Below are 26,112 nucleotides of genomic sequence, written 5' to 3' on the forward strand. Positions count from 1 at the left end.
AACACTGCTGAGGTCAAGACTGTGTATGGAAATGAAACTTAAACACAACTTTGAAGTAGTTTTCATGCAGTGGCCAGAAAGTAACTCTTCTGGGGCCAGCAGGTGAGAATGACTCATACTTTACCCAGTTTGATCCTTTTTCAGGATTATAGACATTTAAAGTTTGTCGTGAAGTGTATCCTGCGTGTGTGTAAGTGTATGTGGTCAAAGTTCATGAAACACAGGGTCTAATGAAAAAAACCAACCTCCCTGTTGAAGTTCTGCTTGAGGTGGGAGCTGAAGATCTATAAGTTTAGGTCCGTCAGGTCTGAAAAATAATCAGATCATTTAAGTTTTTTTGTGTTTTGCTCTTAAGCACTGACTGATATGAAGAGAGGCATTCAAACTGAATCAGTCATGAAGCTCTCATTTGACAGCTGAGTGACAGATTTATATTATCATATTAAAGAAATATCTGGATTACATCCCACTAACTTGACACTATATAATCTCACAATGATTGTGTGTATAATCAAACCTCGTGTATTCAAGGAACTTCAGTAGGTGAGCAAACAGATTTAGCTGCTTTACATTAATATGTTTTTCTAAGGTTGTAAGTAAACAATGATCTGGGTCAAACATCAGACAATGTATTGTTGCATCTGTTTTTCCATATTGTTGATGTGTTTTTTTTATTAAGAAGCATATTTAATTAAAAATAAACACATTACATTGAGTAAGTAAAGCTAAAAACATTTGAACAATTTCGTTATTTTAATTTCAAATGCAACTATTAGGTATTGTACTGAAGTCATTTATGTTATTTATGGGCCTACAGTTAATATTTTCTTAAACATGTTAAGACATGACTCACAAACCTTGTGGGGCTTCTGACTGAAAAACTCCCAATACTGTAAAATTCCAGGTATACTTTATAATTACTCATAAATGGAGTAATTTTAGTTCTTTAAGCAGCTTTACACTTCCTCCAGCTAAAAGAAATCAGTTTGTCAAGGGGAGTGCGTGTCATGGAGAGCATCACCCAAAAGCAGGACTCGGAAAACAGGACTTAAAACTCAAAAACCGCTTTATTGTTGAAAACTTGTAAAAATAAGAAAATATGAGCCAAGTGCAAATTATCTAAATGAAAACTATCATACAGCAAACCCCCAAGGTGGAACACACAGCTTAAAGGTGAACACAGCAAAGAAGAAAGGACAATGTATACAGACCAGGTAACCATGACACTCACATTCACACCTATGGCCAAAATACTCTCACCAGTTAACCTAACCCAACTAAGTGCATGTCTTCATGCAGCATCAAAGGAAGCTGATGCTACAGAGAGAATCCACACAGACAAAGAGAGAACATGCACACAAAGAAACCCTCCAGTTATATGTTGGATGTGAACACTTCTTGCTGTGCTGACCACTGCACTACTGTGCTGCCTGACATGGCTCTTGAATATCTTCAGTAGTGTAGGTTTTATCCTTATGGGTGGACTCAGTGTTACTTTGGCTTTTCAGTCCCTGATTCTGGCTCCGTTCTTTGATACAGCTTTATTACTTTTCTGTTGTGAAGATCTTTCCATGTATTCTTCTCCAAAATGTAGTCATGGTTGGAATAGAAATGTACTTTTGTTTTAATGTACTTCTGAGCATAGTAGTTGGAGTATTTCATGTAGTCATCAGTCATGAATCCATATGCATCCACCTGAGGATACAGAAAGAGAGAGAGAAAAAATCCTTACTTTTCAAGACATAGTTTGCAGAATACCTTAATACAGTTCCCATCAGGAAAAACAACAGCAACAACAACAATAATAATAGGTCATAATAATAATAATTAATTAAATATTCCATTCGCTTATCCTTTTCAGGGTCGCGGGAGCCTATCCCAGCTGTCATAGGGTGAGAGGCGGGGTACACCCTGGACAGGTCGCCAGTCTGTCGCAGGGCTAACACACAAGGACAGACAACCATTCACACTCACATTCACATTCACACCTAGTGGCAATTTGGATTATCCAATTAACCTATCCCTACGATGTGACAATAAAAGTGATTTGATTTGATTTGAAGCTGCATGTCTTTGGACAGTGGGAGGAAGCCGGAGTACCCGGAGGGAACACACACAAACACGGGGAGAACATGCAAACTCCACACAGAAAGACCCCGGCCTGATGGTGGAATTGAACTCAGGACCTTCTTGCTGTGCGGCAACAGTGCTAACCACCGTGCCACCGTGCTAATTAAATAATTAATGAAATAATAATTAATGAAAGTGCCTGACAGCACAATTCCAGAAGATTGATGGTTGCTTCTTCTCTATAAAAAGAACATAGCAGCACATTTTAATTTACAAATTGCATGTGAATGACCCAGAAAGACTTCAGAAACTCTGTTCAATTTGGGCAGACAAGACAGAGTGGAGATTTTTGTCCATAATGTACAATGGCACATTTAGGAAAACAAACAAACACAGCACATTATTTTTCATATTATAAACACCTCATACCAACAAGCAGGACATCAGCTTTTAGGACAGATGAGTTAAGCTGTATCTTTCAGCCACAGTGCCTGGGCACAATCATTTAGTTGAGTACAAAAAAATAATATAAAAAAAAAACTCCTGCACGTTTTTAGTTTATAACCGATATTCTCAGTGCAACGAATGTATAGGAGAATGACTGAAAAATCAAGGTGTTGCAATGGCCCAGTCAACGTAAAGAAATGCTTCAAACTTTAATGAACTGAAGCAACATTGCAAAGATGAGTGGGAAAAAAATTCCTGAACAACAATGTGAGAAACTTTGGTTATTGCTGGTAAAGACGATTCTAAAAGGTACCGAATCATGTTGAATAAATGATTACTTGGTCTGATATGTCATGTGGTGGCATTGTTCATCTGGGTTTATGTTTACGTAATTTCAAGATTGCTTTTTTTTCAAGATTCGTTCGTTTTGTGGTTTGACTGTGACATATAGATGTCATCTACTTTGCAGAAAACATGTGTGAAATAGCTTATTTTCATTAAAGAGCTGCTTTGAGGCTTTTAGTCTGTGTATTGTGTATATAGGTGTGGAAACCAATACCTCTTACACAGAAATGTAAAGGTAATATTAACTCACTGTGTCACAAATATGCAAAGCCAGGAAGAGAGTGAATGCTCCATTGGTTGGTCTGACTATTGCCCAGAATCTTCTATTCAGATTAGGTGACTTTAGGAACCTGTGATTAAAAAACAAACAAACAAACAAAAAATATAAAAATACTGGAAGGGTTAAGAGACGATCTGAAAATGAAAGAAGGAAAACTTGCACAATAAATACACATGATGGTGACGAGGGAAGTGGAAATACACGGGGAACACAGTTGGGAGGAGTTAATCGAGACAGGAGGAAGCAAAACAAAACACACTAAACACAAGACGCAGGCAAGAACACACGGCCTGACATGAGGCCGGGAAGAAGGAACCCAAAGGGGAACAAGAAAGACTGGGGAGACAAACAGAGGAGACACAAAGAGGGTAATACAGAATAATTAAGAAAGATGAGACATGGAGGGGGAGAGAGAGGCGAGATGGGCTGGGGAAAATGTATAGGAAAGCACATGACAGAGAGGGAAGAGATGGAATAAAAAACAAGGAGGGAAACATGTAAACAGAAAAAGGAGACGAGGCACATCGACAAGAAAACATGGAATCAGAAATAAAACTAAACATGGAAGCAAAACCGGGACTAAACTCAATACTAAATAATAGAAACCTACAAAATTAGCACAAAGAAGCCCCATTAACTCAAAATGCTCGGTCAAAAGACCCAGAACAATAAAAACACACATAAAAAAGAATTATGCCTAGTTAATTTCCTGCTATTAAAGTTGATATCACTGAAAATAGGTACATATGAAAACCAAATAAGATTTTGAAATCCACAATGTATTTCAATTGATTGACTGGAAGTCCCAACCATCACTTTAATGATTCTCAACAGAGCTGAGCAGAAGCTCAGAAGAGTCACTCTCCCAGAATGGAGTTAACTTTAAGAGCAAACTTGTTCAGGAAAGAAAAACAATTATTAGATGATGAAACAATGTGAACTGTTGCCTGTTTCTATGTTAGCCCTGGGATGCACCAGTAATTTGTCCAGGTATGGAACCAGCTTTTCTGCAACCTTATTATATTATATTATATTATATTATATTATATTATTACCAACATCTGCTCATATGTAATCACAGTATGCTCATAGGAGTCTGACCTGTTCTTCACGTATCGGAGGAAGTCCTGGTGTAGAACGTAGAATCGGCTCTCATTGTACTGCCCTGAATAGTAGGTCCCTGGCCTGGTGAGGTGAAAACACAAGGGAGAGGAGGGATAATTTATATTATTAATTTTAGTTGTTTTTTTAAATAAAAGGCAATACAATTGTCCATTAAAACCTAAAAGAAAAAGTAGATATCAACTCAAGTTGCTTTAGCATTTTCCAGAGTGCATTTGTAGAGTACATCTGCTAATAATGAGGCACCTGTGAACACCTCACGTGTGGGTGCACTCAGCAGTGACATGTAGGAGCCACGAGGAAGGCCATGGATTTTTACCAGTTAGACAAAATCCCAGCTGGTAAATTGTCTCTAGTTCTTCTCCACTCACACCTCTGAGCTGTGAGGCTGCTCTTAAAAGATTGTCTAATGACACTATAAACTAATTGGAAAAATTGAGATTTGTCAAAGCAGGAGAAAAAAAAATTACTACATAACTACTTAATTTGATAATCACCATTTCTTGTGGTGTGGGCCACTATAGCCCTCATGTCCTTTGAAAAGACCCTCAAGCCATCGGAAATCTCTCATTGCCTCAGGAATCAGCACATATTTTATTCCCTGCCAAGAGAAAAATTATGGAGCAAAATAATCTTTAGTCTGTGGAGAGTATAAACAATATCACACTGTTGTCTTGTAAGTTTTACTACCTCATCATGAGGGGCAGACTTGTATCCATACTTCCCAAAAAAATAAGGTGATGCGGTGATGGAGTGCTCTGTGTGAACGTACACTGATGTTCTATTTCCTACATCTTCCTCATAACCTTTGATAACGGCACCGTTCATCCTGCCAAACAGACACAATTCAGAAAGTTGATCTTTGGTTCAGTTTACGTTGATTTAATTGTAATGTTCAAAATCAGTCAGTAGTTCAAGCAACAGCATTCAAATTGAAGGTAGTGTGATATACCTTTCATCTTATTATGCTTTTCGTTAGTGTCTGTTATATAGCAGCCTTTGTGCAAGGATTTCCTAAATGCATTCCCATAAGGTACAAGAGATTTCTTTTTTTGGAAATTAAAAGAAATAGATAACTCAAAAGTCTAAGTATGTTAAAAATATTGGTTGTTATCTCAATATTTAAATTTAATAGCTAGACATTTCAACTTTTGAGTAGGGATGCAAATGTTTGTGCAGGTTGGAACCTGGAGGTGTGTGTGTGTGTGTGTGTGTGTGTGTGTGTGTGTGTGTGTGTGTGTGTGTGTGTGTATGTATGTATGTATGTATGTATGTATGTATGTATGGCAAGAGACGAAAACAGGGCGTTGTTGGAATGCTACAACGCAAGTAACCCCGGCGGAAGGGGCTACATGAATAGGATGAGGGACCTATGGATTCTTCGATACCCAACATCCACAATGACGGCGAAACAACTAGTAGCTCAGTGTTCCAACATTCGAAAGAGGATCATGGCCAAGCTTGAAACCTGGATCCCCCGTAGCCGGTTACCAAGATTACGTGAAGTACCCTCAGAAGGTCTGCTAGATGATGTTAATGCAGCACTACGGACAATACCTACAACCACGATTACCGACACTAACAAGCTGATCTACAATACGGCAGCAGTGATCAGTGAGATGCTTGGCTACAAGTTGAACAGCGACAAGGGGCAGTACCCTCCATGGAGAAGGAGGCTAGAGGGCAAGATCAAAGTAGCACGGAGGGAGGTTAGCCAACTAACGGAGTTGCAGAAAGGTGCGACAAATAAGGTGCCTAAGAAATACAGCAAGCTGTCCATACCTGAGGCCTTGGAAACTGCCAAGCAAAGACTCACAGCCTTGGCCAGCCGCTTGAGGAGGTACACCAGAGAGATAGAAGGCAGGAGAATAAACCAGCTGTTCTCCACAGAACCAGCAAAGGTGTGGCAAGGGAACAATAAGAGAACAGCACCACCAAGGCTGGAGACGGAGCAATACTGGAAGAGCATATGGGAGAAGGATGCAACCCATAACGGCAATGCTCAGTGGCTAGAGGATCTGAGGGCAGACCACAGCGACCTCCCTGAACAGGGTCCAGTAACCATTACAGTGGCAGATATCCAAGAAAGGGTCTCCAGTATGAAGAGTTGGACAGCACCAGGGCCCGACATGGTTCACGCCTACTGGCTGAAGAAGCTGACTGCACTCCACGAGCGTCTAGCAGCACAAATGAACCAGCTGCTAGTTAACGAGAGACACCCGGAATGGCTAACTGAAGGCCGGACGGTCCTGATCCCCAAGGACCCCAAGAAGGGACCGGTCCCCTCCAACTACCGACCAATAACCTGCCTCAGTACTACATGGAAGCTCCTGTCAGGCATCATATCGGCTAAGATGAACAGGCACATGGGTCAATACATGAGCGGGACACAGAAAGGAATTGGCAAGAATACCAGAGGCGCAAAACACCAGCTACTGGTAGACAGAACAATCAGCCGAGACTGCAAGACCAGACTGACCAACCTGTGCACTGCCTGGATTGATTACAAGAAGGCCTATGACTCAATGCCCCACAGCTGGATACTGGAATGCCTAGAATTGTACAAGATCAATGGGACCCTAAGAGCCTTCATCAGGAACTCAATGGGGATGTGGCGTACAACACTAGAGGCCAACTCCAAGCCCATAGCACAAGTCACCATCAAGTGCGGGATCTACCAAGGAGATGCTCTGTCCCCACTGCTGTTCTGCATAGGCCTGAACCCCCTCAGTGAGATCATTAACAAGACTGGCTACGGATACCGACTACGGAACGGAGCAGTTGTCAGCCACCTCCTGTACATGGATGACATCAAGCTGTATGCCAAGAGTGAACGAGACATCGATTCACTGATCCACACTACCAGGCTATACAGCAATGACATTGGAATGTCGTTCGGACTGGAGAAGTGTAGTCGGATGGTAACAAAGAGAGGGAAGGTAGTCAGAACTGAGGGGATTGAACTACCAGAAGGCAACATTGCAGACATAGAGGACAGTTACAAGTACTTGGGGATCCCACAGGCGAATGGGAACCATGAAGAGGCCGCTAGAAAGGCTGCAACCACCAAGTACCTGCAGAGGGTCAGGCAAGTCCTGAGGAGTCAGCTGAATGGTAAGAACAAGATCCGGGCCATCAACACGTACGCCCTGCCCGTGATCAGGTACCCTGCTGGGGTAATAGGCTGGCCAAAGGAGGAGATAGAAGCCACTGACATAAAGACAAGAAAGCTCCTTACCATGCATGGAGGGTTTCACCCCAAGTCCAGCACCCTGAGGCTGTACGCTAAGCGGAAGGAAGGGGGCCGGGGACTGGTGAGTGTCAGCACCACAGTCCAGGATGAGACAACGAACATCCAAGAATACATTGGGAAGATGGCCCCAACTGACCGAGTGCTCAGTGAATACCTCAGGCAGCAGAAACCCAAGAAAGAGGAGGGAGACGAGGAACCATCATGGAAGGACAGGCCCCTGCACGGTATGTACCACCGGCAGATAGAGGAGGTGGCTGATATCCAGAAATCCTACCAGTGGCTGGACAAAGCTGGACTGAAAGACAGCACAGAGGCACTAATCATGGCAGCACAAGAACAAGCTCTGAGCACAAGATCCATAGAGGCTGGGGTCTATCACACCAGGCAAGACCCCAGGTGCAGGCTGTGTAAAGATGCCCCAGAGACAATCCAGCACATAACAGCAGGGTGCAAGATGCTAGCAGGCAAGGCATACATGGAACGCCATAACCAAGTGGCCGGCATAGTGTACAGGAACATCTGTGCCGAGTATAACCTGGAAGTCCCGAGGTCAAAATGGGAGATGCCCCCAAGGGTGGTGGAGAATGACCGAGCTAAGATCCTGTGGGACTTCCAGATACAGACGGACAAAATGGTGGTGGCTAACCAACCGGACATAGTGGTGGTAGACAAACAGAAGAAGACGGCCGTAGTGATCGATGTAGCGGTTCCGAATGACAGCAATATCAGGAAGAAGGAACACGAGAAGCTGGAGAAATACCAAGGGCTCAGAGAAGAGCTCGAGAGGATGTGGAGGGTGAAGGTAACGGTGGTCCCCGTGGTAATCGGAGCACTAGGTGCGGTGACTCCCAAGCTAGGCGAGTGGCTCCAGCAGATCCCGGGAACAACATCGGAGATCTCTGTCCAGAAGAGCGCAGTCCTGGGAACAGCTAAGATACTGCGCAGGACCCTCAAGCTCCCAGGCCTCTGGTAGAGGACCCGAGCTTGAAGGATAAACCGCCCACAGGGGCGTGCTGGGTGTTTTTTTTTTTATATGTGTGTGTGTACAGTAAAAAAGTACAGTTTTTAAATTTAAAACTTGTGTGTGTTTTTTATTTTGACAGCGAATGCGCACCTGCGGACCACTAATGTGCAGCCCTGGTTATTTAGCTCATCATATCGCGGCCACAGAAATTATTTTGTCCATGAAACCATAAAGCTGCACTTTCTTTTTGCCTTATAGTCTGATTTGTCATAACTTTTCCGTTTTGTGGTAAGCTTTTCTTTGGCTGTCACTTCTTCACCCTGACCTGTCTTATTTGGCTCAGCAGAACTAAAATATATATCCTGCTGCTTTTACACACGCACTCACATTCTCTGCGCGATCAACCTCTCACATGTTTAAGCTTGCTGCCGGAGATTTCACTTGTCATGTTTGCGTAGTAAGCTAACGATTAATAAGACAATGTCAGAGGAATTGGTGCACAAATTATCATCACTCACCAATCAGTGCTGTCGCTCTCTATACACAGTTCACACGATTGCAAAGTGAAAGCAAAAAAACAAGCGCAAATTCAAACGCGCTTTCAATATGTCACATATTGACAGTGGCTCACCGATGCCAATGACATAATTACCCAGCTACATTTCCGAAAGAATGCAAAAGCATTGACATATATTTTTCCTTCCTACAATAGCCGGTGTTCCAGATCTACTGGCGTTTAGATCAACTGGCGTTGGTCGAACAGATGTGTGGCATTCTTGCGTTTCAGGAGCTGCTACCGACAAACCAGCAAAAAAACCGCCAAATGTGTCACCTGTGACACTTGTGAGGTTGTCTCAAACACACTCCGTCAGTCTTGATGCTGTTGAACAACAAAATGTATAAAAATGTGGCGAGTTTACCTGGTGATATCCTCATGCGCAACGCGATCGCGAAAACAGCAAACAAGTAATACCACGCCGATGTTGTTCACAGGATAGCAAGAGTAAACGATCGGGAGACCCTAGTCGTCGTTATCGTTCCCCTTGCACGGTTTATTTCTCCGAATTCAGCGTTTTTGCTTCACAACTAAAGCGAGCAGTTTACTTTGTGTGCACTAACATGGACTCGAGTCAACCAGCGCCCCCCCTGGCCAAGTGCCACAGCCTACAGCCAGATCAACCTGTGACACACATCTGCACCACGTTTGAATTTGTTTCATGCACAACACATTTGTACCTTTCAATTGTGTCTGTTTGTGCGTCATGCAAATAAACCTTTGAAAAGAATGAAATGATATCATATATTCCTTATTGGCCTACATTTGTTCAAAATCCCAAATTATATACACAAAGTCATAGAAATCACCACTCCAATTGGTCATCATGATTTTGATATTCTCTTTTTCCATAACAATGAAATACGCCTTGGACAAATATGACACATCAATATTTCATTAGTGTTGTCACATCACATCCTGTAAGCATCGTTTGTCTGTGTCCTTTCTCTGGAAATGAATATTTCCAGCCAATATAGGCAATCCATCAACATGGCTGGAGAGTTGGTAGTTATATACAGTCTGTATAAGTGTGGTTAATCCAATGAAGATTTGTAAGGAGACGGCAGTTACTTTGAATTCACAGCAGTTACACAGTGATTAGTAATAAACAGAGCCAGTGAGAGTGAGTGGATTTAAGAAAGTCAGTGACTCAGGTGTGTCGCTTGGTTTGTCATCTGTTTGTGAGACTGGAGGAGACGTAGAAATCTTTTGTTTTAAATCTTAGTTAGGAAGGTTCCTGTTTGAAAACAAGCACATTTTGTGAGAAATGCAAGAAGTACATCTGCAGAAAGCACACAGTTACATTCTGTCCATCATGTGGACAAAATAGAAAATGTTGAGCATTGAAAAACTGAGAACGTTGGGCAATTTCAACAGAAATGTGTTTGTAAGAACGAAAAACCAAATTGTTTCTAAATTAGTTATGGAAAGTCTAACTGTTGTATGTCTGTGTTCTACATGTTTATCTAATGGAAAATAAAGTTGCTATTGTTTTATTGCAGTTTTTGAACAATTCTGAGTGGATTTACACAGTACGGGTCAAAATGACCCGCAACAAAATCAATGTCACTTTTTTGTTTTTCAACATAATACAAGGGTTAATTTCCAAAACTTCCATATGATCTTCAATTTGTAGCAGATCCACTATCACACAGCAGCTGGAGCAGTTTCAAATGGAGGTCAGTCCACTACTACCATAGCCTACTACTAGATTAACTTGTGACACATCTACACCTGCTGCTACGATCACAGTGAGTAGAGGCTGAGTGGCTGCACTTACCCCTGGTACATCCAAATCTACCCACAAACATGTTGACAGATGCAATGCCAGCAATGTGGATTGTCAACACTGAAAACAATCAGTAAGCAAAGACAACAGGGATCATTTGTTTCTGTTTATTTAGCATGCACAACATTTGTAGTCGCCTTCTGCACAGGGGAAGTCCACACACACTGTGTGGTACCACTTTCCACAGAAGGTGCATTCAGTCTGCAAGACTGAATGAGATTGTCAGAGTCATTGTCTGACTGTTTATTACTAATCACTGTGTAAATGCTGTACATTCACAGTAACTGCCATCTCCTTACAAATGTTCATTAGATTAACCACACTTATACAGACTGTATATAACAACCAACTCTGAAATGTTCGTTTGCAGAGGGAAGAAACAGACAGACTACGCTAACGACATGTGATGTTACAACAATAGTGAAATATTAGTGTCATTTCATTCATTTCAAAGGTTTATTTGCATGACGCACAAACAGACACAATTGAAAGGTACAAATGTGCATGACACGAATTCAAACGTGGTGCAGATGTGTGTCACAGGTTGATCTGGCTGTAGGCTGTGGCACTTGGCCAGAGGTGGCGCTGGTTGACTCGAGTCCATGTTAGTGCACACAAAGTAAACTGCTCGCTTTAGTTGTGAAGCAAAAACGCTGAATTCGGAGAAACAAACCGTGCAAGGGGAGCGATGACGACGACAAGAGTCTCCCGATCGTTTACTCTTGCTGTCCTGTGAACAACATCGGCGTGGTATTACTTGTTTGCTGTTTTCGCGATCGCGTTGCGCATGAGGATATCACCAGGTAAACTCGCCACATTTTTAAACATTTTGTTGTTCAACAGCATCAAGACTGACGGAGTGTGTTTGAGACAACCTCACAAGTGTCACAGGTGACACATTTGGCGGTTTTTTTGCTGGTTTGTCGGTAGCAGCTCCTGAAACGCAAGACTGCCACACATCTGTTCGACCAACGCCAGTTGATCTAAACGCCAGTAGATCTGGAACACCGGACAGGCAGGGCAGAGATAGATTTTGGTAGCCCGACTGGAAATATCGCTAGCCCCAGGACATCGGGCTAGCGATTTTGCGAGCCCTGTATCTGATTGAGGAATCACTCATCTTTGGAAAAGAGAGTTTATTACAGAGAAATGGCTCTTTCCAAAATAAAAGCTATACTATCCGCTTCTTCTGGGCTATATTCTCAGCAGCATATTAAACATATCAGGTCCCCATAAGGAGAATCATGTGCTAACGGCTGTCTAAATGAATTGGGTAAAGTTTGTAGCATGCATGCTTGTTGTTTTTGTCTTTGCACTAGGATGATGTCGGCGTAAATGTGCAGTCATATTCGTTGTGTTCCCACTAGTGCTTTCAGGTTAACCTTGTTAAAATGACCTTAACGCCACAACATGGCAAATCTCCGTTAACGAGCTACCCCTGATAGCCCCGTGCATGGGGCTAGATGGCCAACACATTAACGAGCTAACTGCGCTAACACACTAGCTCCCACCCATGTAATTGAGCATTGCGTGGCACATCCAACATACTGTTTTACTTTAGTCCATGACTCGCTTACCTTCAGGGTCATACGTCACATGAAAACCAAAATAATTCCAAACGCCAGATCTGAATGAGGGTGGGGGAGGTTCAATTTGCCATGTTGCAAGGAGAGCTAGCTTGCCCTGCGCTCTTCCTTCTGACGATGCTGTCTGTGTGGAGCGCTCAGTGGATCTGCGCTCGACAGTGCAGCCTAGGCGGAGTAGTCGAACGCAGATTCACTGAGCTCTCCACACAGACAGCATCGTCAGAAGGAAAGTTGATAAAATAAATTACAAATGTTGTATTGTTCGATACATATGCGTACCAAACCGAAAGCACTGTATCGAACGGTTCAATATCGATACGAATATCGTTGCACCCCTAATATATATGTATATATATATAATTGTATATATATTTTTCATTTTGAGTTATTACAATCAGAATGGACAGGACCGGGGGACAGGAAAGAGAAAGAAGAGAGTTAACAGAAGGTGAAGGGAAGAAAAATAGAGGAGAAGAGGGATAGAGAGAAAAGACACAGTAAAACTGCCTGATCATATTACAAAATAAATATATATTCTTAGTGCTTATTTTCTGTTTATATTGTTTTATAGAGGCCAGAGTAGGAGAATGCCATTGTGACTAGAATCTGAGCCAAAAGTACTGACAGGAAACTGCACGCTTTGTGCAGAGAACAAGAAGCGTGCAGACAGAAAGTGAAACTAAGCAGAGTTGTTTTGATCGAAACTGTGTGTGACGTATAGCAGAACTATATATACGCCTTTGGCTTGCAATGCTTTTAGACCTGTGTGTGCGTCCTTGTGTCTACAGCTCTCCGTTTCCGGAAATGTACAATAAAGATTATTTTTTGAGCTTGATCACACTGAGTCCGGGGTCTTTCTCTGTCGTTAAAAGAATTCTAAAGAACCGAATTCGATAATCTCCTGCTGATACAAAAAAAACAAGCAAAAAGAAGACAACACTGTAAGCAAACCACAATGACCAACATAAGCATCAGTAACAGTAAATAATACATTTTCAATGTTACTGAGCAGCATACAGTACTAATAATGCATATGTTTAGAAGCAGCAGTCAACCAAGATATACATGTACACCCAGGTGTAAATGGCAGCTGGATAGTGTAGTGGTAAGACTACACACCTTTGTGTAGTTTGATTCCCACCTGGTATCTTGCTGAAACCAAGCCCTGGAATGGCGCAGCTACATCAAAAAATTAAAAATTAATTCACCCCAATGGTGATTTTATTCAAGTTCTAACCCTTTTTATTGGTCTTCAACAGACTTCCATCTAAAGAAAGGAAACTTGTGACAGAAACTCATTTTTTGATGTGTCATTATAATATCATTAGTTAAAATCTCTTCTTCAATGCGTTTAGTCATTTTGAAATCAGTTCCTTAAATAAAATGAATATTTTGGAAGGGACCTACACATCAGCATGAATATGAGAGTAGAAGAAGTTGAAACAGTAAACAAAGAAAACTGTTGCAACATCTCTTTCTGAGATGAATCTGTGAACTCCTGTACTAATAGTTCATTGAAATGATGGTAAAGACCAACACAGTCATACAATAGTGCCATGTTGAAAAAGATCAGTTGGTGGACAACAAGTGGAAGTAACACTGAAAGTAATACCACTGTTCATTAGAATGACAATGGTGAGCATAAAGTAGTGATTCCATTGTTAAGCTGGTTCAGGAACACCACACTGTGTCCAAGGGATGGACCATCAATCATCCTAAAGATATTTCCTCATTTGGTGTTTTCATTATGTGGTCTAAATCTCCATTAATTCTCTTCTTTTCTCTTGAGTACGAAGTTAAATTTATATTTTTAATACATGATATTTAAATTTGCAAGTCAGAGCAACCAGGATGTTGCCTAAATATCATTTAGGCAACATCCTGGTTGATTCTGGTGTTGAGGACGATGTTATTATTTGCAAATGTTAAGTGTGAACCTCTTCCTTGTACGAATCATCTTTGTCTGTCACGCATCCAATGAACTGTATGATCTGCAAACTTAACAGTGGTGCTCATGTTATAGAAAAATTGATGGTTGTGTGTACAGAGGATATAGAAGAGGATGTTGACTCTACGCTGGAGCTCTTTGTTTGCCCAGCCTGACGGCTTGAGAGCAGTCAGTGAGTAACATATGTCAGTCAGTGCATGAAGTTTGTCCACCACTTTATTTGAAATGGTGTTACATGGAACTGAAGTTCAAATAGAACATCTGGACCTGTTGTGTTTGTCTAGGGGAGTAAGGGCTTCATCGAGAATCACAAAGGTAATGTATCTGCCATCAGACAAATGTGTGTGTATATATATATATATATATATATATATATATATATATATATATATATATATATATATATATATATATATATATGTGTATACGTATATATATATATATATATATATATATATATCAGGGGTGCAACGATACACAAAATTCACGGTTCGGTTCGGTTCGATTCGATACTTTGGTGTAACGGTTCGATATTTTTTCGATACAAAATAAAATGTTCATGCCTTTTTAATTGGTCATTTATTAAAATTATAAATATAGATTTTAACTCAAAAGTACAGTTTTTAAATTTAACCCTAACCCTAACCCTTGTGCGTGTTTTTTATTTTGACAGCGAATGCGCACCTGCGGACCACTTATGTGCAGCCCTGGTTATTTAGCTCATCATATCGCAGCCACAGAAATTATTTTGTCCATGAAACCATAAAGCTGCACTTTCTTTTTGCCTTATAGTCTGATTTGTCATAACTTTTCCGTTTTGCGGTAAGCTTTTCTTTGGCTGTCACTTCTTCACCCTGATCTGTCTTATTTGGCTCAGCAGAACTGAAATATATATCCTGCTGCTTTTACACACGCACTCACATAAGCTCAGCGATTCTCTGCGCGATCAACCTCTCACATGTTTAAGCTGCGGGAGATTTCACTTGTCATGTTTGCATAGTAAGCTAACGATTGATAAGACGATGTCAGAGGAATTGGTGCACAAATTATCATCACTCACAGATCAGTGCTGTCGCTCTCTATACACAGTTCACGCGATTGCAAAGTGAAAGCAAAAAAACAAGCGCAAATTCAAACGCGATTTCAATATGTCACATATTGACAGTGGCTCACCGATGCCAATGACATAATTACCCAGCTACATTTCCGAAAGAAGGCAAAAGCATTGACATATATTTTTCCTTCCTACAATAGTCGGACGGGCAGGGCAGAGATAGATTTTTGTAGCCCGACTGGAAAAATCGCTAGCCCCAGGACGTCGGGCTAGCGATTTTGCGAGCCCTGTATCTGATTGAGGAATCACTCATCTTTGGAAAAGAGAGTTTATTACAGAGAAATGGCTCTTTCCAAAATAAAAGCTATACTATCCGCTTCTTCTGGGCTATATTCTCAGCAGCATATTAAACATATCAGGTCCCCATAAGGAGAATCCTGTGCTAACGGCTGTCTAAATGACTCGGGTAAAGTTTGTAGCATGCATGCTTGTTGTTTTTGTCTTTGCACTAGGATGATGTCGGCGTAAATGTGCAGTCATATTCGTTGTGTTCCCACTAGTGCTTTCAGGTTAACCTCGTTAAAATGACCTTAACGCCACAACATGGCAAATCTCCGTTAACGAGCTACCCCTGATAGCCCCGTGCATGGGGCTAGACGGCCAACACGTTAACGAGCTAACTGCGCTAACACACTAGCTCCCACCCATGTAATTGAGCATTGTGTGGCACATCCAACATACTGTTTTACTTTAGTCCATGACGCGCTTACCTTCAGGGTCATACGTCACATGAAAACCAAAATAATTCCAAACGCCAGATCTGAATGAGGGTGGGGGAGGTTCAATTTGCCATGTTGCAAGGAGAGCTTAACTTCTGTCTGGCTAGCTCGCCCTGCGCTCTTCCTTCTGACGATGCTGTCTGTGTGGAGCGCTCAGTGGATCTGCGCTCGACAGTGCAGCCTAGGCGGAGTAGTCGAACGCAGATTCACTGAGCTCTCCACACAGACAGCATCGTCAGAAGGAAAGTTGATAAAATAAATTACAAATGTTGTATTGTTCGATACATATGCGTACCAAACCGAAAGCACTGTATCGAACGGTTCAATATCGATACGAATATCGTTGCACCCCTAATATATATGTATATATATATAATTGTATATATATTTTTCATTTTGAGTTATTACAATCAGAATGGACAGGACCGGGGGACAGGAAAGAGAAAGAAGAGAGTTAACAGAAGGTGAAGGGAAGAAAAATAGAGGAGAAGAGGGATAGAGAGAAAAGACACAGTAAAACTGCCTGATCATATTACAAAATAAATATATATTCTTAGTGCTTATTTTCTGTTTATATTGTTTTATAGAGGCCAGAGTAGGAGAATGCCATTGTGACTAGAATCTGAGCCAAAAGTACTGACAGGAAACTGCACGCTTTGTGCAGAGAACAAGAAGCGTGCAGACAGAAAGTGAAACTAAGCAGAGTTGTTTTGATCGAAACTGTGTGTGACGTATAGCAGAACTATATATACGCCTTTGGCTTGCAATGCTTTTAGACCTGTGTGTGCGTCCTTGTGTCTACAGCTCTCCGTTTCCGGAAATGTACAATAAAGATTATTTTTTGAGCTTGATCACACTGAGTCCGGGGTCTTTCTCTGTCGTTAAAAGAATTCTAAAGAACCGAATTCGATAATCTCCTGCTGATACAAAAAAAACAAGCAAAAGGAAGACAACACTGTAAGCAAACCACAATGACCAACATAAGCATCAGTAACAGTAAATAATACATTTTCAATGTTACTGAGCAGCATACAGTACTAATAATGCATATGTTTAGAAGCAGCAGTCAACCAAGATATACATGTACACCCAGGTGTAAATGGCAGCTGGATAGTGTAGTGGTAAGACTACACACCTTTGTGTAGTTTGATTCCCACCTGGTATCTTGCTGAAACCAAGCCCTGGAATGGCGCAGCTACATCAAAAAATTAAAAATTAATTCACCCAAATGGTGATTTTATTCAAGTTCTAACCCTTTTTATTGGTCTTCAACAGACTTCCATCTAAAGAAAGGAAACTTGTGACAGAAACTCATTTTTTGATGTGTCATTATAATATCATTAGTTAAAATCTCTTCTTCAATGCGTTTAGTCATTTTGAAATCAGTTCCTTAAATAAAATGAATATTTTGGAAGGGACCTACACATCAGCATGAATATGAGAGTAGAAGAAGTTGAAACAGTAAACAAAGAAAACTGTTGCAACATCTCTTTCTGAGATGAATCTGTGAACTCCTGTACTAATAGTTCATTGAAATGATGGTAAAGACCAACACAGTCATACAATAGTGCCATGTTGAAAAAGATCAGTTGGTGGACAACAAGTGGAAGTAACACTGAAAGTAATACCACTGTTCATTAGAATGACAATGGTGAGCATAAAGTAGTGATTCCATTGTTAAGCTGGTTCAGGAACACCACACTGTGTCCAAGGGATGGACCATCAATCATCCTAAAGATATTTCCTCATTTGGTGTTTTCATTATGTGGTCTAAATCTCCATTAATTCTCTTCTTTTCTCTTGAGTACGAAGTTAAATTTATATTTTTAATACATGATATTTAAATTTGCAAGTCAGAGCAACCAGGATGTTGCCTAAATATCATTTAGGCAACATCCTGGTTGATTCTGGTGTTGAGGACTATGTTATTATTTGCAAATGTTAAGTGTGAACCTCTTCCTTGTACGAATCATCTTTGTCTGTCACGCATCCAATGAACTGTATGATCTGCAAACTTAACAGTGGTGCTCATGTTATAGAAAAATTGATGGTTGTGTGTACAGAGGATATAGAAGAGGATGTTGACTCTACGCTGGAGCTCTTTGTTTGCCCAGCCTGACGGCTTGAGAGCAGTCAGTGAGTAACATATGTCAGTCAGTGCATGAAGTTTGTCCACCACTTTATTTGAAATGGTGTTACATGGAACTGAAGTTCAAATAGAACATCTGGACCTGTTGTGTTTGTCTAGGGGAGTAAGGGCTTCATCGAGAATCACAAAGGTAATGTATCTGCCATCAGACAAATGTGTGTATATATATATATATATATATATATATATATATATATATATATATATATATATATATATATATATCAGGGGTGCAACGATACACAAAATTCACGGTTCGGTTCGGTTCGATTCGATACTTTGGTGTAACGGTTCGATATTTTTTCGATACAAAATAAAATGTTCATGCCTTTTTAATTGGTCATTTATTAAAATTATAAATATAGATTTTAACTCAAAAGTACAGTTTTTAAATTTAACCCTAACCCTAACCCTTGTGCGTGTTTTTTATTTTGACAGCGAATGCGCACCTGCGGACCACTTATGTGCAGCCCTGGTTATTTAGCTCATCATATCGCAGCCACAGAAATTATTTTGTCCATGAAACCATAAAGCTGCACTTTCTTTTTGCCTTATAGTCTGATTTGTCATAACTTTTCCGTTTTGCGGTAAGCTTTTCTTTGGCTGTCACTTCTTCACCCTGATCTGTCTTATTTGGCTCAGCAGAACTGAAATATATATCCTGCTGCTTTTACACACGCACTCACATAAGCTCAGCGATTCTCTGCGCGATCAACCTCTCACATGTTTAAGCTGCGGGAGATTTCACTTGTCATGTTTGCATAGTAAGCTAACGATTGATAAGACGATGTCAGAGGAATTGGTGCACAAATTATCATCACTCACCAATCAGTACTGTCGCTCTCTATACACAGTTCACGCGATTGCAAAGTGAAAGCAAAAAGACAAGCGCAAATTCAAACGCGATTTCAATATGTCACATATTGACAGTGGCTCACCGATGCCAATGACATAATTACCCAGCTACATTTCCGAAAGAAGGCAAAAGCATTGACATATATTTTTCCTTCCTACAATAGTCGGACGGGCAGGGCAGAGATAGATTTTTGTAGCCCGACTGGAAAAATCGCTAGCCCCAGGACGTCGGGCTAGCGATTTTGCGAGCCCTGTATCTGATTGAGGAATCACTCATCTTTGGAAAAGAGAGTTTATTACAGAGAAATGGCTCTTTCCAAAATAAAAGCTATACTATCCGCTTCTTCTGGGCTATATTCTCAGCAGCATATTAAACATATCAGGTCCCCATAAGGAGAATCATGTGCTAACGGCTGTCTAAATGACTCGGGTAAAGTTTGTAGCATGCATGCTTGTTGTTTTTGTCTTTGCACTAGGATGATGTCGGCATAAATGTGCAGTCATATTCGTTGTGTTCCCACTAGTGCTTTCAGGTTAACCTCGTTAAAATGACCTTAACGCCACAACATGGCAAATCTCCGTTAACGAGCTACCCCTGATAGCCCCGTGCATGGGGCTAGACGGCCAACACGTTAACGAGCTAACTGCGCTAACACACTAGCTCCCACCCATGTAATTGAGCATTGTGTGGCACATCCAACATACTGTTTTACTTTAGTCCATGACGCGCTTACCTTCAGGGTCATACGTCACATGAAAACCAAAATAATTCCAAACGCCAGATCTGAATGAGGGTGGGGGAGGTTCAATTTGCCATGTTGCAAGGAGAGCTAGCTTGCCCTGCGCTCTTCCTTCTGACTATGCTGTCTGTGTGGAGCGCTCAGTGGATCTGCGCTCGACAGTGCAGCCTAGGCGGAGTAGTCGAACGCAGATTCACTGAGCGCTCCACACAGACAGCATCGTCAGAAGGAAAGTTGATAAAATAAATTACAAATGTTGTATTGTTCGATACATATGCGTACCGAACCGAAAGCACTGTATCGAACGGTTCAATATCGATACGAATATCGTTGCACCCCTAATATATATATATATATATACGTATACACATATATATATACGTATACATTGGACACATGAACAATAACCATATGACTGTACCCGCCACTAACACATGACCCTACGCTGTGTCACTGCATCATTCCATGTTTGGCACTGATCACCACCTGCACTCATGTATATATCTTTCAACGTAGCACTCTTAATTCTTATTCTCATGTATATATCTCATGTATATCTCATGCACATATCTTTCCACGTAGCACTTTTAATTCTTATCCCTACTTTTATTTTTTTTCCATGTCTATTTAAGTGCTATTTATGACACTATGTTTGCACTGAAGCACCGCAGCAATTTCCTAATGTTGTAAACCTGCTCAACATTTGGCAATAAACTCCATTCTGATTCTGATTCTGATACATATATACATATATATGTATGTATGTATATATATATATATATATATATATATATATATGTATATATATACACATACATACATACATACATACATATATATATATATATACATATATATATATATATATATATATATATATATATATACATACATATATATATATATATATATATATATATATATATATATATATATATATGTATATATATATATATATATGTGTGTGTCTTGATTTTGACCCAGGTGTCGTCCACATATCTGTACCAGTGGCTGGGTACTCTTCCTTTGAAAGAGCCAAGAGCCTTCCTTTCCACTTCCTCCATGTAAAGGTTGGCTACAATAGGTGACACGGGGGAGCCCATGGCACAGCCATGTTTTTGTCTGTAGAAGCCTTCGTTGTACTTGAAATATGTAGTGGTGAGGCAGAGGTCTAACAGTGTGCAGATCTGATCGGGTGTGAAGTTGGTCCTGTCCTCCAAGGAGCTGTCTTCTTGTAGTCGTTTTCTGACAGTCTCCACGGCCTCAGTGGTGGGTATGCAAGTGAAAAGAGAGACTACATCAAAGGACACCATGGTTTCATCTGGATCCAGGGTAAGTTTCTGGACCTTGTCGGTGAAGTCGGTGGAGTTCTTGATGTGGTGTGGGGTGTTCCCCACGAGAGGCGCAAGGATGGTAGCAAGGTGTTTAGCAATGTTGTAAGTGGCTGAGTTTATGCTACTGACTATGGGTCTGAGTGGAACAGCTTCCTTGTGGATCTTAGGTGAGGTGAGGAGAGTAGTGATCTTTGAGCACAGGAAGCAGGTACACACACTAACGGAAAGGGAGGCTCAGAGCATCCATGTTGTACACTACTCTCCTCAGTGACAACAATACCTACGAAGCCCTGAAGCGAGACCCCACAAGCAGCTACAAAAAGAAAGTTATAGCTTGCCTTCAAGACTTTGAAAAGGACAAAATTATTGACCGCCTTACATATCACCGCCTTTACCCAGGGGATGCCATACCCTGCATCTATGGACTTCCTAAGATCCACAAGGAAGCTGTTCCACTCAGACCCATAGTCAGTAGCATAAACTCAGCCACTTACAACATTGCTAAACACCTTGCTACCATCCTTGCGCCTCTCGTGGGGAACACCCCACACCACATCAAGAACTCCACCGACTTCACCGACAAGGTCCAGAAACTTACCCTGGATCCAGATGAAACCATGGTGTCCTTTGATGTAGTCTCTCTTTTCACTTGCATACCCACCACTGAGGCCGTGGAGACTGTCAGAAAACGACTACAAGAAGACAGCTCCTTGGAGGACAGGACCAACTTCACACCCGATCAGATCTGCACACTGTTAGACCTCTGCCTCACCACTACATATTTCAAGTACAACGAAGGCTTCTACAGACAAAAACATGGCTGTGCCATGGGCTCCCCCGTGTCACCTATTGTAGCCAACCTTTACATGGAGGAAGTGGAAAGGAAGGCTCTTGGCTCTTTCAAAGGAAGAGTACCCAGCCACTGGTACAGATATGTGGACGACACCTGGGTCAAAATCAAGACACAAGAAGTGGAATCCTTCACTGCGCACATTAACGCTGTGGATAAAAACATCAAGTTCACCAGGGAAGACACAAAGGACAACTGTTTGCCGTTCCTGGACTGCGCCGTGCACATTGAAGAGAACGGCAAACTCAACATCGAAGTTTACCGGAAGCCCACACACACGGACCAGTACCTCCTCTTTGACTCCCATCACCCTTTGGAACACAAACTTGGAGTAATTAGGACCCTACACCACCGGGCAGAACATGTTCCCTCTAAGCCTGAAGGAAAAAAGAAGGAACACACACATGTAAAGGAAGCACTCAAAACGTGCGGCTATCCTAAATGGGCGTTCTTAAAGTCAGCAAAGAGGCACAGAAAAGAAGACCAGACACCAGCGAGGGAGGATAAGAAGGACAGACGCAACAACATTGTCATCCCCTATGTAGCCGGTGTATCAGAGAAACTCAGGAGAGTTTTCTCCAAGCATGACATCCCGGTGCATTTCAGACCCAGCAACACGCTCAGACAAAAACTGGTTCACCCGAAAGACAAAACGCCAAGACACAAACTTAACAATGTGGTGTATGCTGTACAGTGCAGCGAGGAATGCTCAGACCTCTACATTGGAGAGACCAAACAGCCACTTCACAAGCGCATGGCACAACACAGAAGAGCCACCTCCACAGGACAAGACTCAGCAGTCCATCTGCATCTTAAGGATAAAGGACACTCTTTCGAGGATGCCAATGTTCACATTTTGGACAGAGAGGACAGATGGTTTGAAAGAGGAGTGAAAGAAGCCATCTATGTCCACTGTGAGCGACCATCTTTGAACAGAGGCGGGGGTTTACGACACCAACTCTCTGCCATCTATAATCCAGTTTTGAGATCCCTTCCCAGACACCTTAACGCCCACTCACATCCTGGGCCATCTGACCTCAGGAATTCGCATGATAAGGTGGGGCCAGGTTTCACAATGAACACACCCGAAACTCTGGCTGATTTGGACCCACGCCCAGTTTCACACCTTGGCTCAGGCGATTAGAGGATCATCAGGGGGTCCTTTTGTCCCTCTGTGGGGGGTTACTCCCACTAGGTTTATATCTGGGACTCTCCACCATTTGACCTTAGAACTGAAGAAGCTTCTCGGATGAGAGGTGAAACGTCTTCAAGTAACTTAAAGAAGTCCAGACGCTTTTCTTTGCAAGCTCCTTTGACAACACATATTATAGAAATACACACTTGATATATACTAGGTATATATTTCTGGATTTTTGAATGTTGTGTGTCCCTAGAGATTACATCAAATCTAAGTGATTGCTGTGCGCTGCACCAGCTGCAATGTGATTTTGAGACATTTGACCCTTATAATTCCCTTCAGTTTAAAGAACATTAACAACAGGTTTGTTTTGTACCTCTTACGTACCGAAAAACGTAATCATGTGCATCGATCTCTGCACCCACTTTTGAGCCGTTCAAAATTCCTGCAGTACCCACCACAGCACAGTGAATACAGCCATTGGCACCTGGTTTTGGGAGGAGCAGTGGCTCTTTTGGCTTTGGAATCAGCTTCACTGAAGCCATCACTTCTGCAAACGAAAAGAAAGACATGAGTACAGACATACATTTAACATCATGCATAATTCATAGCACTCTCTTCTGTAATAAGTATAATGGTTTTATATTATTCGCATATGTATTCCCCCATTCTTCGACACAATAACTCAGGGTAAAAATAATGAAAAATCTAATATTTGCATTGCCTTGTAATCTAATATATATATCGCATTACCCAGTATATATATACTTTTGGCCATCTTTTTTTAAACATGTTCAATATGAGATTTTCATGTTAACTTGTCATCCACTATTACACCCAGAAAATGGAATTCTGTAACTCTTTCGATCAATACTCCATCTATAGATGATACTACCTCTTCCTCCTTTACATGATTTCCAAACATCATAAACTTTGTCTTTGCCAAATTCAATGATAACTTATTTACATCAAACCATTTTTTTAGTTTTTACTTTTCAATAACCATAATTTTAGCCAATTCTTTCAACTTTTCTCTAGAACAATAAAAAATTGTGTCATCTGCAAATGTCGTTTATATATAAAAAAGTTTTGTTCCCAAAACAGAACCTTGAAGGACCCCACATTCTATTTTCATTCTTTCAGATGAGTTACCTAAATACTGCACAAATTGAAAAGTATTATCTAAGGAACTTAACCAGTTCAATATAATTCCTCTCACAGCATAAGTACTTAACCTGGAAATCAAGATGGAGTGTTGCAGAAAATAGGTTTAAATGTTAAACAAATTTCTTCCAGTCAGAGAATGTTGCATATAATTAAATTTTTGCTTGATGCATAAAGTTAAAAGATTAAAACTAATAAAACAAGTTTTAAAAAGAGACTTTTCCATTTGATTACATTTTATATGATGGATTATGCAGAAAAAGTAGAATCGGGCTGAAAGCTCTATCGCTTTATCACCTATTCAGGTTGTAAATCGTGCTTTTAAAAAGTAACTAAGTAACTAATTACTTTTGAAAATAAGTAATCAGTAAAGTAATGGGATTACTTTTTGGGGGAGTGTAATCTGTAATTAGTTACTGATTACTTTTTTCAAGTAACTTGACCAACACTGGCTTGGAGTGTATCTTAATTTAGTGTTGTATGAATAATTTCATGTGTCTTAATACAAGTTCAAACTTCACTTTCTTTAACTCATCATTTAATTAATCCTTGGTGAGCTTTGACCTGATTCACCAGGAACTTTTTACTACAGAAAACTGTAGATGACACAAAAAACACTGCTTAAAGGTGCCATAATATATATTTTTTAACACCAACAGTGTCTGTCTTTATTATAATATCAGGAGTCAGAAACTGGAAGGAGAAATTAAATAACAAAAAATCTATTACTTAGTTGCTGATCAAGCTCACATATATACTGATATTTAATCTGGCATCAGTTTCACAAACACCTACCATCATATTTGCACTGCATAAACCCAAAAGGATTGTTAAAATGTGAAAGGCGATTCCACTCGCTCATGTTAATGTTGTCCTTGTGCAGAAACAAACGTATGTTGGGAAGAAAAGCCTTCTTGAAGTTCTCATCCTTAGAGTTTCGCAGTGATTGGGCACATGTCTGATAATAACAGAAATATTAAATCATGAAATTAGTTAAAATGATTTTGTGAAAGCTTTATACCCCGAGGAAACAACAAACACAACAGTTACAGAAATTTGATGAATAATTAAGAATTATGTATTTTAATTAAAGGAGTGAAACCATTAAGTGAAAGCAGACTGACTGCATGGCTGAGCACAAGCGTTGCCTGCCCACAGCCATCAAATTAATTACTACATTTGTCCTGTTTCTGTCATATTGTGTCTTAGCATGCTTACTGTTGGTCTAGGTGGGGCATCCTGGTTATAGACATCATCAAAATCCCACTGAGGAGCCTTTGTGAAATTTCCTCTGTAGAGGAGAGGCATTGGAGTCTCAGCCACAGCTGTTTTTTCTTTCTGTCCCCAGAGGTTAATATTAAACAAAAAGTTTTCCCATCCGAGTTCATGTTTTCCTGAGAAAATTGTCCAACTGCAACAACAGCAACAGGACAAAAGGGAGCAAAAAAGTTCAGAATTAGCAAATTAATACATAGATATACATAGATAGATATGAAAAAAAAATTACCTTTTTGATAAAGATTCCTGGGATAGAATGAAAACCACAAAACTAACTGTCATTACAAGGAGCAATAAAAATATCCTGGAGATTTGGGATGCCATCGCTGTCAAGTGAAGGCTTTCTGTTCAATTAAACACACATGTATGCACTTCCTTCTAAAACTGACACGCTCTCACTGATGGGAATGG

The 26,112-nt window shown here is 40.8% G+C and overlaps 1 protein-coding gene across 1 annotated transcript; it reads right to left on the reverse strand.

Moving 5' to 3' along the window:
- Window positions 1–1,068: 1,068 nt before the first annotated feature.
- LOC308390547 (alpha-N-acetylgalactosaminide alpha-2,6-sialyltransferase 1-like) lies at window positions 1,069–25,842 on the reverse strand. Its single transcript, XM_080872672.1, has 8 exons — window positions 25,642–25,842; window positions 25,219–25,381; window positions 23,647–23,809; window positions 4,955–5,093; window positions 4,762–4,865; window positions 4,244–4,327; window positions 3,113–3,212; window positions 1,069–1,695 (listed from the first exon to the last, which is right to left on the reverse strand). The coding sequence occupies exons 1-8, from the start codon at window positions 25,729–25,731 to the stop codon at window positions 1,492–1,494; spliced, it is 1,047 nt and encodes a 348-aa protein (XP_080728798.1). The 5' UTR covers window positions 25,732–25,842; the 3' UTR covers window positions 1,069–1,491.
- Window positions 25,843–26,112: the final 270 nt, after the last annotated feature.

This window comes from Rhamphochromis sp. 'chilingali' (assembly GCF_963969265.1).
Source record: "Rhamphochromis sp. 'chilingali' genome assembly, chromosome: 22".
Classification (NCBI taxonomy): Eukaryota; Metazoa; Chordata; class Actinopteri; order Cichliformes; family Cichlidae; genus Rhamphochromis; species Rhamphochromis sp. 'chilingali'.

Coding starts and splice junctions, on each gene's coding strand:
- LOC308390547 (XM_080872672.1), bottom strand. CDS start 25,731: ATGCCTCTCCTCTACAGAGGAAATTTCACAAAGGCTCCTCAGTGGGAT. Junction 25,382..25,641: donor ATGCCCCACCTAGACCAACA/GTAAGCATGCTA, acceptor TGTTATTATCAG/ACATGTGCCCAATCACTGCG. Junction 5,094..23,646: donor GCACATGATTACGTTTTTCG/GTACGTAAGAGG, acceptor TCTGTTTGGCAG/GATGAACGGTGCCGTTATCA.